The sequence below is a fragment of the Chiroxiphia lanceolata genome, chromosome 22 (genome assembly GCF_009829145.1).
Source record: "Chiroxiphia lanceolata isolate bChiLan1 chromosome 22, bChiLan1.pri, whole genome shotgun sequence".
Classification (NCBI taxonomy): Eukaryota; Metazoa; Chordata; class Aves; order Passeriformes; family Pipridae; genus Chiroxiphia; species Chiroxiphia lanceolata.
The window spans coordinates 290,968-304,485 of record NC_045658.1 but is presented as its reverse complement, the minus strand read 5'-3'; the positions used below and the strand labels follow the sequence as shown (position 1 = coordinate 304,485).

Below are 13,518 nucleotides of genomic sequence, written 5' to 3'. Positions count from 1 at the left end.
GCCCAGCTGCAGCAGACATGGAATCTCAGCAGGGCTCCATCCAGCACCACCATTGCATTAGCAGAACTCTGTGTCCCCATGGATCACAGCTCCCTAGTGACACAGATCAAAGGCAAAAGGAGCTCACTTGTAAATGTTGGAGTTCGGGTGGTTGGTGAGAATGTGGTTTTGAGTCCGGAGAATCTCCACGGCCTTTTGGGAATATTCCTTCAACTGAAATACAATAAGGAAAATACTGTCTTCTCAACATTGTTTTATTGCTACAAAGACAAAAAATATTCCTCATCTTGTGGCGTTCCTGGTCCCCCAGAAGATGCACACAGGAATTTATGTGGTTAAATCATTACCCAGGAATGTGATAGATCCTAAAATTAGACTTGTACCACAACAACAGTGCTGTCAGCCAATCACTGCAAATGCCTGCCAAGATTTGAACAGCATTCGAATTTAAACACCCACATTCAATGAGTCTAAATTATTTGTTCTCAAATCCACTGGTCTTTTAAGAAATGCCACCCCTTCCTTTGCTCAAAAATTATGGTTTCAAAAGATCTCTAGGATTTGCAACACTGAAAATCTATAAACTGGAGCTGGCAGATAAATGTATTTTCCCACAAAGGCTTCCTGTGGGAAAGAAATTTTCTCCTCAGTAAATAAAAAACCCATCAACACCATTTTCATCCTAAAAACACCAAAAACATCAAAGCAATAAAATAAAAAAATTCACATTCCTCATTTTTTTTAAGGATCCCGCCTTTTCTAAAATTCAAATTTTAGGAACAAAAAAATTTCCACCAGAAGCTCTTCTGACAGAAAATCTGTCCCAGCGGTACCAAAAATTCCTGTGAATTATGTTGATGCAGGACCTGGGATGCTGCACCTCCTTTCTTGAATGACAGTACCTTTTTCTCAGTCTGCTGTGTTTTCAAAGAGAAGTATCCCAGGAGATCTACAAACTGGGCAGCCTTTCTTCCATAAGCTGGAAGTTCTGGCCAGATTGACCACATGAGATCCAACAGCAATTCCTGCTGAGACTTGTTGGAGTTCCTGTTGAAAGGATTACAGATAATCAGGCTCCTGAAGACAGGTGTATAACATGGCACAAGATCTCGTGCAAAAGGAAAACACAAACTACAGTTCACCAAACCTGGGGATTATTATTAGTTAACAGAGTTAAATCCCATCACTCCTTGAAACCAGTTGTTTTCTAGCACTCCAAAATGAAAGCAGCTGTCTTGCAACAACCGAACTGAGTTCTGAAGGAGTTCAGCACCTTGAAGTGTCTTTGCCTAAATAACTCCCAACTTTTTAACTGTATGAGTCTGCATCTGCCTCAGAAGTCCACTTGCCCACAAACACCTACTCCAGCACATGTGAGGAGTCAGATTTTGCAGATAGAATAAAATGCTTCTTGCAGAACACAACCAAATTGATCATGAATAAGTCACGACTTCTACCTCCGGCACTAACAATTGCAAAATGGTGGGAGCAATTCCAGGGGAGGCAATAACCTGCAGGCTCCAGCTTCCTTCAAGAGACAAGGACAAGGACAGAGCTGAGCCTGCCAAGGCCATGCTGCCCCAGCTCACCTGTAGATGTGCAGGGCCAGGCAGTGGGCCTGCCACCTCACCGAGGAGGAGTTGGACTCCAGCAGGAAGCAGCGCAGGAACTGGATGAGGGTCTCCTTGTCAGCAAACTTGTTCAACTGGTTCACCAGAGCTGTGCACAGCTGATCTTCCTGACTGCCTGAACCCTCCCCTGCGGGTACAAGGAACACTTCAGAAACAAGATAAATGCAGTATCTCACAGTCAGCCCACTTTCCTATTTTATACATCACAGAGAGAGGATAATGGGGACAAACTGCTGTGTTTTGGGTATCAAGCAAGTTTAACATTCCCGTCTTTTTCAAAAATATAACCTAGTTCTCCCAACTAACAGAAAAAAATGCTGGAAAACTTGCCACTAAGGACGTGAGAAATGTGCTACACATCCTAATAAAAAGAAAAGGATTGACCATGAGGCACTAAAACGATTCATAGAGAACCATCTGATAGTGAAAGCCAAAATGGTTCCTTGAAGGAAAGCCAAGGCAGAATTTATGCCCATGACTTTTATAGGAAAGCTTAATTACTTTCCCAGGACTGTGGATATTCATTAAGTAACAGCCCTGGCTCCAACAGAGCTTCCAAGGCAGCCAGAGGAAACAAGTCTGAACACAATTGTTGAAGAGCAGAACTAACTGGGTGCGCATCTCCAGGACTTGTTTTAATCCTCATGAACATTTCAGCCTCCTACAACCCAGGACAGGCAGGTTAAGTGGGAGCTACTTCATTATTAGATGAAGTAACTTCCATTAGACAACTTCAAGCCCATTCAAGTTAATAAACACGGGGGGGTTGGGAAGTCCTCAGCACTCAATTTCAGCCCAACTCTTAGGGCACAGAGCTTCATCTTTGCCCCTTTCCCATCTACATATGGTGAAATTGCTCTTCTCTCCTAATTGTTGCTGTGGCCTGTGAGTGCCACAGTCCATGACCCTTCCCCAACAGTGGGATTTATCACCACAAGACAAAGCAGCTCTCTCTAAACAGAGTAAGAGAGGCTGGGAGGAGCAGACTTCCTCCCTAAACCCACCACAGGACAGGCCCAGCTACAGCTCACCCTCTCGCTCCTTTTCCTTTTCCTCTTTCTTGCTCTTTTTAGTGGAGGATTTGCTCTGTGTTGCCGCCTGCCCAGAGCCTGATGCTGCAGGAGCAGAGGTGGAAGAGGTACTTGATGATCCAGAGGATGAAGCCACAGACAGCACTTTGCTGCCACACAGAGCACAAGACAACAGCTGCAGGAGAACTGGAGACACTCCTTCATCCACCAGGAAGCTGACTTGGAGCAGAAAATAGAGAACCGCTGTGGAGGAAAGAAGAAAATATCTGAATCCTACAATCATGGAATATCCTGAGCTGGAAGGGATCCACAAGGACCAAGTCCAACTCTTGACCCTGCACAGGACACCCCCAAAATCCCACCCTGTCCCTGAGAGCGTTGTCCAAATGCTCCTGGAGCTCTGGCAGCCTTGGAGCCGTGACCACTGCCCTGGAGAGCCTGGTCAGTGCCAACCATCCTCTGAGGGAATAACCTTTTCCTGAGATCCAACCTAAACTTCTCCTGACACGGCTTCAGGACATTGAAGCCTGACTTTAAAAAAAGGCAAAAAACCCCCAACCTAAACCAAAAAATCTTTTGACCATAAGGACCAAACTCACAGAACCTTCCTGCCCCTACAATACAGAATCCTAACATGTGGGTACACCAAGGTAAAGGGGTTCATCCCAAATTAAACTCTGGAATAATGGCAGCACAAGGAAGAGAACACAGATCTCCTATTCCGGTAAGTTATCAATACACCATATTGTGCTCTTTAGCCAAGGACTAAATGCAATTAGGGCACTGGGATAATTAGTACTGGAAGCAGTTCAGTCCTACTCAAAACTCTCAGCTGTGTCTCCCCTTCTCTGCTGAGCTGCCCCATCTGAGATGCCTTGATTCAAACCACAACACCAAGGCCTCCCTCTGCTCCTTCAAATACCCCCTGAGACAGAACTCACAGTCATCCTTAATGCAGAACTTCTGCCAGTTCACCGTGCGCTGTGTGGCAATCTCTGCACAAGCCTTTAAATGCTCCATCTGAAAGGACAATGGGACAGGATCACACATCCCATCAGCCTTCCCGACACACCAACACAACCCGCCCTTGTTCCTGGGACAGCAGCACTTCTCCTCACCAAGGAGATCAAGGTGTCATACTGCAGGGCAGAGCCAGAGCTCGCCGTCACCACGCTGGCTCGAAGGAAAATCCCTTGCTCTTCCAGGAGCTTTTTGATCCCACGAACGTGGGAGTCCAAGGTGTGGAGGTCCCGGAGTTGCCGGTACTTATCCTTGGAGCCACAGATGAAGAGCAGGAGCTTCCGGACTTGGCGGCGCACGAACGGAGTCTGCTGGATCATCAAGTACTACACAAAGAACAGCCATGTCAGCACAGGACTCACCAGGGAACACCTGGCCAACAAAAACGTGTGCTTTCTTCCAAAAAGAAAAGATATGGGAGATGGATTCACCAATCCAACAGATTTAAGGTACCTCACAGTCACCTGTAAGTCACAGGCAGTAGAAACACCGCACAGCAATACTGCAGCATCCTGAAACCACTGCTGAAAACCATTCCTTGTCATCTACAACCTCAAATAAATAGCTAAACAAGCCTAATTAAGAAATCCTATCTCATACTTGTGTAAACGTAAGATAACTTGTTATCTCAAGGAGGAAGCAAACCAAAGGAATGGAAAAGATAAAAACTCCAAATATCTTCCTGATATTTTTAAGGACTCAGTACCAACAGCCAAACACGATGTTACATTTTACCATTTCTCTTTTCTCTTTGAGCTTTGTGGCAGCAAACACCGAATTCCAGAAAATAATAGCAACCTAATTTTTCATGTGTGTTTTCCCATAGATTCCTGTTCAATAGGAACAACACAAAGTCAGGGGTTCACCTTGTTTCAAGGGGATCGAAAATCCGAAATGGATGTGAGACCAGTTCTGCAAAAGCTCATCTCTCCCATGAAAGAAATTCTTACTGGAACTATTTTGTTAAAAATCTGCACATTCTTGCCTACCTCGGACAAAAAGTAGAACCAGGAGTGATCAAAGATGGGAGGTGGAATGCGGGAGTTTGTGTCTGCAATCTTCTTGATCTGGTAGGGCAGCCGCAGCACCATCTCTGTCAGGAGCTGAGTGTAGGCCTCAAAAACATCTGCAGCGTGACCCTGAAAGCAGAAGCAACCCATCAATCCCCCAGGCTCTGGCACTGAACACTCCCAGTGTGGTGCCATGACAAGTGACAGGGTGCACTTACTGATTTTTCTAAAAACAAAGCTTTTCTGCACCTTTCCCTTTGATAGTCAATTGATAGTTTAGGAACTGACAGTTTGGGGACTGTGGCATTAAGAATCATATTAAAGAAAATTCCAACACAGTCCTTACGAGAAATCTGCATTTAGACTCTATACTTATTAAAGCAGGGATTTACTTCTTTCACACACATACAATATTTACTAATGATTGTTATCCTGGTTCAGGGATTCAGAATTCTTCACAGCCAAAAGAAATGCTTCCAGCTGATCAATAAAACCAGGCCAATATACCTACATTACCACCTGCGTCTCCTAGAACGCTTTCATCAACGCTGCCTCCGTACAATCCTTAACATCGGCTGGTCAGATTATGTGACCAATACATCTGTACTAGAGTAAGCAGCAGTCACAAGTATAGAGGCCATGTTGATGAGAACACAGCTGCGATGGGCAGGGTACGTCTCAAGGATGAAAGACCACCGCCTCCCTAAGATCCTGTTCTATGGTGAACTTGCCACTGGCTGCCGCATGAGAGGAGCCCCGAAGAAAAGATACAAGGACTCCCTGAAACAACATCTCAGCCTTGGCCATATTGATCACCATAACTGGTCTACTCTGGCCTCCAATCGGGAGGCCTGGAGACACACCATCTATAACGCAGCTGTCTCCTTCGAGAACTCATGCAGGATCACTCTCGAGGAAAAAAGGCAACGCAGAAAGAACCGTGTCTTGCAGAATACACCATCTAAGGAGTCTTTCTGCTGCGCCTTTTGCAATCGGATATGTCTGTCACATATTGGCCTCATAAGCCACCAGCGTGCCTGTAGCAAAAGTGGATAGTGCCTTCCCAAATCTTCGTTCGCGAAGCCTAGCCATGATGAGGCCTTGAACTGGGCCGCAACTATGAGGATGCACCAAGCTGGTCTGGAGTAATTAGGCATTTTAACATATGAGCTTTCAACTCAGGAGACGTTCTTACATTTAATTAGGCTTTTTTCACTGCACCTGTGCATACATCAACCCCCCCTAGCATCTTGGCATAAAGACACCATGGTGGTGGAACAAGTCTAGGATTTAGTGTGCAAATCCCATCCAATGCTCAGCTACTTTGCCAGAAAGGGTTCAGGAATTCTGCCTGCCAAGCACAAGGAATCACAGGATGGAGAAGCTTCCCTTCAGGATTAACACTTCACCCAGGAACAGTGACAGCAGCTCCAAAGAACTGCTGGTGTAGGAGTGCACCAAGAGATACAGTGTGCTGGGCTGCTCTGGGAGAGCTCAGAGCAATCCCAGTTGTAACTACTAAGAGAATGGATTTTGTTTGCGCTACTCAGGGAAAACTAGTTGTGCAAGGATGCTTTTCCCTGCTTCTGTGTAGCACCCTTTAATACAGCTCATGTAAAGCTCAGAGCAGAGGGCAGGACTCACCTTCACATACTGGCGGAGGAAAAAAGGGCTCATGTCAGGGGGAGAAGAAGTCGTATGAGGTTTCAGGAGCTGGCTGGTGGCTACTGGCTCCTCATCATTCTGCTGGCTCTTCCAGTACTCCAGCAGCGACTTCAGCACATGCAGACAGTAATCAACAGCACCAGAGCTCAACAAGGCAGCAGCAGTGGCACTGGAGATGAGGGAGGAAGACTGGAACAGAGAGGAGGTGGATCAGTAACATAGTGGAGAACCCTGAGCTGGAAGAGCTGGGAGTACCAGACAGCACTTGCTGACAGTGAGGATAAGAGAGCAGGTTTTGATGAAACTTTGCAGGCAGCTTTTAAGTTTGGAGTTTGTTTGAGGTTGGGGTTTTTGGGGTTTTTTTTGTGCTTATGAAAAGCAACTCAAATATTTACAGAGACTCTTTTGAACAAGTGCTTAGTAAAGGAAAACAAATAAAATCTCCTCTTAAGTCTAATCTCCCCTCGACACATGTGCCAGAGGCCACTCTGCTGTGGATTAGACGACTAGGGTTTTTTTCCCTTCTCTTTTTTTCCTTCTTTTTTTTTTTTAAAGTTGGGATTTCTATTTGTTTATCTGGGTTTTGGCCAGTTGGGCATGAATTCTGGTAGAGAAAGAGTCCCCGTTGCAGCTGCTGCTCACAGGCTCTGCTCCACCCAGGTATTGCTCCACCTGCATTCTCAGAGACTAGGAGCTTTGATTTCTGTGGGAAGCTCAAGTGAATAACAAAGGCTGGAGAAAAAGCTACTGTAAATAAAACTATTAAAGCAGCCCTGTAAATCCAAACAAACCCCACAGCTCATAAGCTCATTAAAATTTGATGCAGTTCAAACTAAATTTTTTAACCTCTATGCTTTTTTATTAATCTCCTTCCCACCACACATACTGCTTTTTATGCCTTATTACTGTACCTTTTAGCAACAAATATCTAAGGAATCCTCTTAGCGACTTTTACGTTGACACAGCAGCATATTGCTTTCCAATAATCACATTACAAATCCTCTTTAACCCCTTCAGCACTGGTAAGATGCAAGGGAAAAAATCTGCCCAACCGTTAACGTGCTGCCCTGAGCTCAGTCTGAAACCCTGCACAAAACAAGTGGATCCAGTTGTCTTTACATGTCTGTTTCCTCCATTCTGAGTTTCAGAGATTTTTTTTCCACAAGAGTCAAGTAACATTACAGATTTCTTATAAATTTTTCCAAAGCAGTTTGAAGTGTTTTTTCAGTCTTAGACCTGTTATTTCAGTTAGCAGATTTTAGATCTTTTATGATGAACAAAAGACCCCCAAGCACATCATAGAATCCCAGAGTGGTTTGGACTGGAAGGACCTTAAAGCCCACCCCATTCCATCCCCTGCCGTGGGCAGGGACACCTTCCACTATCCCAGGTTGCTCCAAGCCCCATCCAACCTGGCCTTGGACACTTCCAGGGACGGGACAGACCACATGCCCTGCTTCTCTGGGCAACCTGTGCCAGGGCCTCCCCACCCTCACAGGGAAGAATTTCCTCCATACATCTAACCTAAATTTCCTCTCTTTCAATCTGATCCCATTCCTTGTCCTGGCACTCCAGTTCCTGATGCAGAGTCCCTCTCCAGGTTCCCTGTAGCCCCCTCAGACACCAAAAGGTGCTGTGATATCTCCATACAATGTTCTCTTCTCCAGGCTGAACAGCCCCAACTTTCTCAGCCTGTGTCCATAAGGGACGTGCTCCAGCTCCTCCTCTGGACTTGCTCCAACAGTTCCATGTCCTTCTTATGTTGGGGGCCCCAAAACTGTGCAAAGTATTCCAGGTGAGGTCTCAGGAGAGTAGAGCAGAGGGGGAGAAAATCATCCCCTGACAAAGCAGTTTGGAGAACATACCTCACAAATGGAAGTCTTGGATCCTGACTTGGTTCTGGACATGAACACACTGAGCAGCCTCATCACCACCAAGTGCACTTCGTTCACAGGAGAACGCTCGTTTTTCTTAGACACATCCTGCAACAACAGACACATCCTGCTTGTTCAATCACAGAGCTGAGCAGTGACCTAAGCCCCTCAAGTTCAGCACTCTGGTCCTCAGGAAGCATTTCAAATTTAAGTTCAAGCAGTAATACTAAAAAAGAAGCACAAATGCCTTAATAGAAGCATAAACAGTGGCCTGGCTGCCAGAAAACAGTCCCACACAAATGAAAAGCTACCTATGTCAACCATACATCACTGATCATGGCTGTTTTCCGAGTTTATTTCAAGCAGAACAAGTTTTCATGCTCATTCGTGGATGCCAAAAACAGGAAACAGTGAGAGTTCCACTCATGTAATTTTCTACTTTATGTGAAGTAAAGCAAGAGAAATAAAATGCCTGAACTCATCCATACAGCAGTGTTTGTGATTGTATGACCCCCACACATCTAATTCCTCCATGGACAGAAAGAGGAATGTCTAGAAAGAGCAAGTTCAGAGCACATGCACACACCTTTTTGTCCATGCCCAGCTCTGCAATCAGCTGGGATAGAAGGTTATCCAAAGCTCCCTTATCTTTCTCATCATCTCCATCTAGGTCTGTTGTGAGCATCAGAATTACCTGGGAATAAAAGTCAGAGAATTATTACAAGGCAGGTTCCATGTTTCCAAGATAAATAAATTATCTTTCAAAAACAGCACAAATTTTATCTTGACTTATCTATGTTCTTTCCTACATTCTGCCTGAGACATCACACCCTAATTTGAACATTCAGTATAAACCCAAAAGATCTCTCCAAATACATCAGAGTTCAATGATTTGAGCCCTCAGGGTCATCAGTCAGCTGTAAAGTCATACTGAGAAAGGGTACAAGTCCAGCAAAAATCTATGGGTGAAGAATGCTCTGCAACACTTTAAAGACACACATTGTGACTGGGCAGGAAAGAGAAAGGGAAAAGCATGTGCAAACAGAAACCTGAAGTATTAGTAGTGATTAACTGTTTGATTGAGGCTGAACTCCTGACCCTCCTCACTCACCTGCATGTAAGGGATGGCTCGGACCCCTCCAACATTCCTCAGCTGAGGTAAATTCTGCAGCAGCCTCTCCAGCAACATCAGTCGCACCATGTGCAGCCTGGGAAGTCAGAGCCAGCAATCAGACACATCTCAAAACATATCAGACCCAGCAACATCTCCAACAGAGCACTGCAATTTGCCACAGAAATCCCAAGGGTATCAAATCCTCCCAAAGAGGAGTGGACTCCCTCAGGCTTCCCCGTAAAGTGATGTCAAGATACAGAGCATCTGACAATGGATGTAGTTATTCACTTCAGAGCTACACTGCCCAGCCTGGCCACCTGCAGAATCCAACTGCCTGGAAGCAGATCCCGCAAATCAGTCCCACACTACTCTGCACAAGTGACTGAGCATCTACTCCCATAGAATGAAAAACTGCAGATGTTTCCAAAGTGCTCTGGACCCTTGTACACGCTTTTTTCCTAACAGTGAATTTCACAAGCTCACAAGACTGTAGTGATTCCTCTGTTAACTAGACTCATGCAGGACTCTTTCATCACTTCACAGAGGCAGCAGTTCTGTGGGACACACGCTGGGTGTGTGCACCACGTTACGTGGTGATTGCACAGAGGGTGGTCGGGCACTGAACAGGCTCCCCAGGGCAGTGGTCACAGCCCCAAGGCTGCCAGAGCTCAATGAGTGTTTGGATAATGCTCTCAGGGACAGGGTGGGATTGCTGGGGTGTCTGTGCAGGGCCAGGAGTCGGACTGGATGGTCCTTGTGGGTCCCTTCCAGGGATATTACACTTTATGGACTCTATGCTTTTGCAATGTCAGTTGGCTCTAGGCTGTGTTTCTGACTTTCCATTTTCATTTTCCAGCACAAGGAACCCACCATGAATTGCAGCACCTGTATCCCACTCCTCTACAGTGTAAGCACAGAGCAAACGTGTTATTCCAGAAGAAGAAAGCAAAGCCCCTTGCCTGTTGCTGGTGTGGACGTCCCCCTCAGCCTCCCCTTCCCCTTCAGAGCCCTCTCCCTCCTGCTGGCCCGTGGTGGTGCTGATGGCGCCTGTGCTCGAGCTGACACTGCCTGGCCCAGCCGGGTGGCCCTCAGCAGTCGTGTCCCCATAGGCACTGCTTCGGCCAGACACTGGGAAAGACAGAGAAAAACAGGGAAACACAACGTCAGAGTGATTGACCATGCATCTGGCCTGCTTCACAGCAACCAGCACAGTTGAACGGTAAATAGGAGTCAAGGTTCTAAGGAGATGAGGGGTCTTTAGCTCTCTTCATAAAGCTACAAGAGAATCATTTCTCCAGATGCAACTTCACACTCCTGCCATTCTTTCATTTGCCATCTTCATCTTTGTGGCCCAAATTGAACTGGTCCCACAGCAGTAATTTAAACTGAGTCAGACAAGGTGTGGATGGGCAGTACAGACAATTATTTTAATAAAAGCCTGTGATTATTTTACCCAGGTGTCAGTCCCTTGATAAAAAGAGAGAAATTAATACTATCCCATCCAGAGTTAACCAGCAGCATAGTGAATTCTCTCAGTCTTGCTGTAGGCTACTGCATTCTGAGAAAAGAAGGCTTCAGGGAGACTCATAGCAGCCTTCAGTATCTTAAAGGGGCTTACAAAAAGGAGGAAGAGGGACTTTTTATACAGGTAGATAGTGACAGGACAAGGGGCAATGGTTTTAAGCTCAGAGAGAGGGTAGGGTTAGATTAGACATTAGGAAGAAATTCTTTATTCAGAGGGTGGTGAGTGAAGAATTAGTACAGGATGACCAGAGAAGCTGTGGCTGCCCCATTCCTGGAAGTGTCCAAGGTTGGACTGGGCTTGGAGCAACCCAGGATAGTGGAAAGTGTCCCTGCCCATAGCAGAGGGTGGAATGAGATGAGCTTTAAGGTCCTTTCCAATCCAAACCATTCCATGATTCCATGATTGTACAGGCCAGCCAAATCCACTGCTGACTCCACACTTCTACAGAACCACAAAAAGTGAGGAAATGCTTGGTCTGTACAGCACTTTGGCAGAAACCATAAAATGATGGATGGCAACAGCTACTTGGAACTGAGATCTCTTCTCCGCCAGGGATTACCCACACCCTCTCACTGTGGTAGCCCCGGGAGAGCAGAGAAGAGCTGGTGCAGCAGGAGCCACTCACCGCTGTGCTCCCCAGCCACGGAGTCCACGGCACTGCCGCCGCTCTCCGAGCCCACGCTCCCGCCGTGCTCCGCGGGCGATGTCCGCAGGGTTGAGCCGTCGGTGGCAGCTGTGCTGCCCTCGTCGTCAGACGCTGGAGCTAAGAGAATAAAGAGAGCTGTTACAAGTAAAAACACTGCCTGGAGAGAACTTCAAAAGACACACAAGCTATGAAAGGAAAGACATGAATATTTGGCTTTGTTTTTGTGTCAATTTTCAACCATAAATGAAAAGGGAACTTAGGAGTGTCCATCGGTACGTTTAAGCCTGCTAAGAGCAGTGGAGGGGAGATATCCTGAGAGGAAACCTTCTCATCAAATACAGAGGCACGCAAGTTATTTGATGAACAATGTCTGGCTGTTTATAAATGCGAAGCAAATAGAGCACATGGTTTGTTTTGGTTGTTTTCTTTTAAGGCGAGAAAATCACTTCCTCAAAAGTCTACACTGAGAGTCCATTGAAGAAGGAAAAGGTCATAAATACAGTCAAAAATACAAGAAGCCAACAGTAAGAAGTGGCTCTTCAAAACCATATTTACAAACCAATTTAAAGCCATTTTTTAGGTCAAAATCTGGAAGAGGTCGATTCCTTGCAGTGAACAGTTACCTGATGCTGTTGTATCCGAGAGCGTCCCAGCATCGAGAGAAGAGGAACTGGGGGCTTGGCCAGACAGTCCCAAGCTCTGCAGTCCAAGGGCACTGCTGCTGCTCCCTGCAAGGACAGAACAAGTCATGAGCATCCTTCTTTTATGGAATTATGTTAACTCTGGCATTTTCTGTACATTTCATAGTTCTACTGTCATTGGTGGTAACACCAACAGCTTTGCTTTGTTTCATTCCCAGTTTCCCCATATTCCATTTCCCTTTTCGCCTGCCAAAGGCACCCATATCTTACCTTGCTGATCTTGCTGCAGGCTCAGGGCAATAGCCAATTCCACCATCGTCTCATCATCTGCATCTGGAGGGATATCCAGCATAGGAGGGAATCCCTCTGCTCCAGCCAGAAGAGCCTCCAGTGGAGAAGGGTTCCCATTATTCACATTCTCAGAAGTCTCCAGAACCATGGATTCAGACTATGGAGAGGAAACACAGCAAGAGCTTTCCCACACCAGTAATGGAGCATTACAAACTGATCTATCAGCACTGAATTAAATTCAAGTCCTAGTACACCTAAAAGGCTCCAGAGAGAAGCTCTGGACTCACCACCATCTCGAAGTCCCCGTGGTCAACTTCACTCTGCTCCTGGCTTTCCTGTCGGATGTGCTCACCATTTGCTATCCCAGAACTCTGCAGTTTGTCTTCTGCGTCGTCATCGTCATCATCATCCTTATCTCCTGAGTCATAAATGATTCATTAATAAATGCACAATTCCTCACATCAGCCCAAACAATTAATGCTGGGAAAAACTAAGCTACCCCCAATTACCAATAGATTCCATGACACCCACAATTTGCTTCAATATCAATAAACATCTCTTGGATGGAGCTCTGATACCCTACTTTTGGTTTGCACACATCTCTGATTTATAAGAACTTGAAAACAGGCACAAAATTACTAAGTCTGGATTACTATCCCCTAAATAAAATAATCAGATTTCCCTATCACTGAACAGGGAATACCTCAGAGAAATCTCCTCTTTGCATCCCAGAATATCAAAGAAGAGGTGACAGTTTATGAAATAAAATGTTAAAAAAGGCGTTTAGGGGACAAGACAAAGCAAAAGAAAGGAGAAAGATTGATTTTAGTCCCAATTTATAATAAGACTACTTTATTTTCCTGTCTTTTCTGATGCATGAAGTAGGCAGGGGAATGTATCTGCCATACCCATGGGAGTGTTGCTGCGAGGGGAGGATGGCAAAGTGACGTGTCTCCGCTTGTTCCGTGGTCTCAGCACTCTGATCAAAGCTTGTTTGCAAGAAAAGCTCACTGCTGGATCCTAGAGGGTTAACAGTTAATCATTAAACTTCTTAAGCTGCAAGTGCTTAT

At 45.7% G+C, this 13,518-nt stretch overlaps 1 protein-coding gene across 6 annotated transcripts in view; it reads right to left on the bottom strand.

Moving 5' to 3' along the window:
- Nucleotides 1-13,518, bottom strand: part of UBR4 (ubiquitin protein ligase E3 component n-recognin 4) — an 80,489-nt gene that overhangs the window by 30,632 nt on the left and 36,339 nt on the right. For 3 of the 6 annotated variants that reach the window (XR_004360620.1, XM_032708756.1, XM_032708759.1), the window contains 17 exons: nt 13,357-13,468; nt 12,736-12,866; nt 12,428-12,605; nt 12,140-12,244; nt 11,496-11,651; nt 10,305-10,473; nt 9,343-9,439; nt 8,818-8,925; nt 8,223-8,339; nt 6,337-6,546; nt 4,672-4,821; nt 3,781-4,008; nt 3,604-3,682; nt 2,663-2,905; nt 1,590-1,758; nt 903-1,047; nt 128-213 (listed from right to left, as the gene is read on the bottom strand). Coding sequence is in view for 5 of the 6 variants with exons in the window: in XM_032708756.1 (XP_032564647.1) it covers nt 128-213; nt 903-1,047; nt 1,590-1,758; nt 2,663-2,905; nt 3,604-3,682; nt 3,781-4,008; nt 4,672-4,821; nt 6,337-6,546; nt 8,223-8,339; nt 8,818-8,925; nt 9,343-9,439; nt 10,305-10,473; nt 11,496-11,651; nt 12,140-12,244; nt 12,428-12,605; nt 12,736-12,866; nt 13,357-13,468 (2,483 nt within the window). In the remaining variant the exon portion in view is untranslated. The remainder of the gene's footprint in view (nt 1-127; nt 214-902; nt 1,048-1,589; nt 1,759-2,662; nt 2,906-3,603; nt 3,683-3,780; nt 4,009-4,671; nt 4,822-6,336; nt 6,547-8,222; nt 8,340-8,817; nt 8,926-9,342; nt 9,440-10,304; nt 10,474-11,495; nt 11,652-12,139; nt 12,245-12,427; nt 12,606-12,735; nt 12,867-13,356; nt 13,469-13,518) is intronic. The other 3 variants (XM_032708757.1, XM_032708760.1, XM_032708758.1) reach the window with 2 other exon arrangements.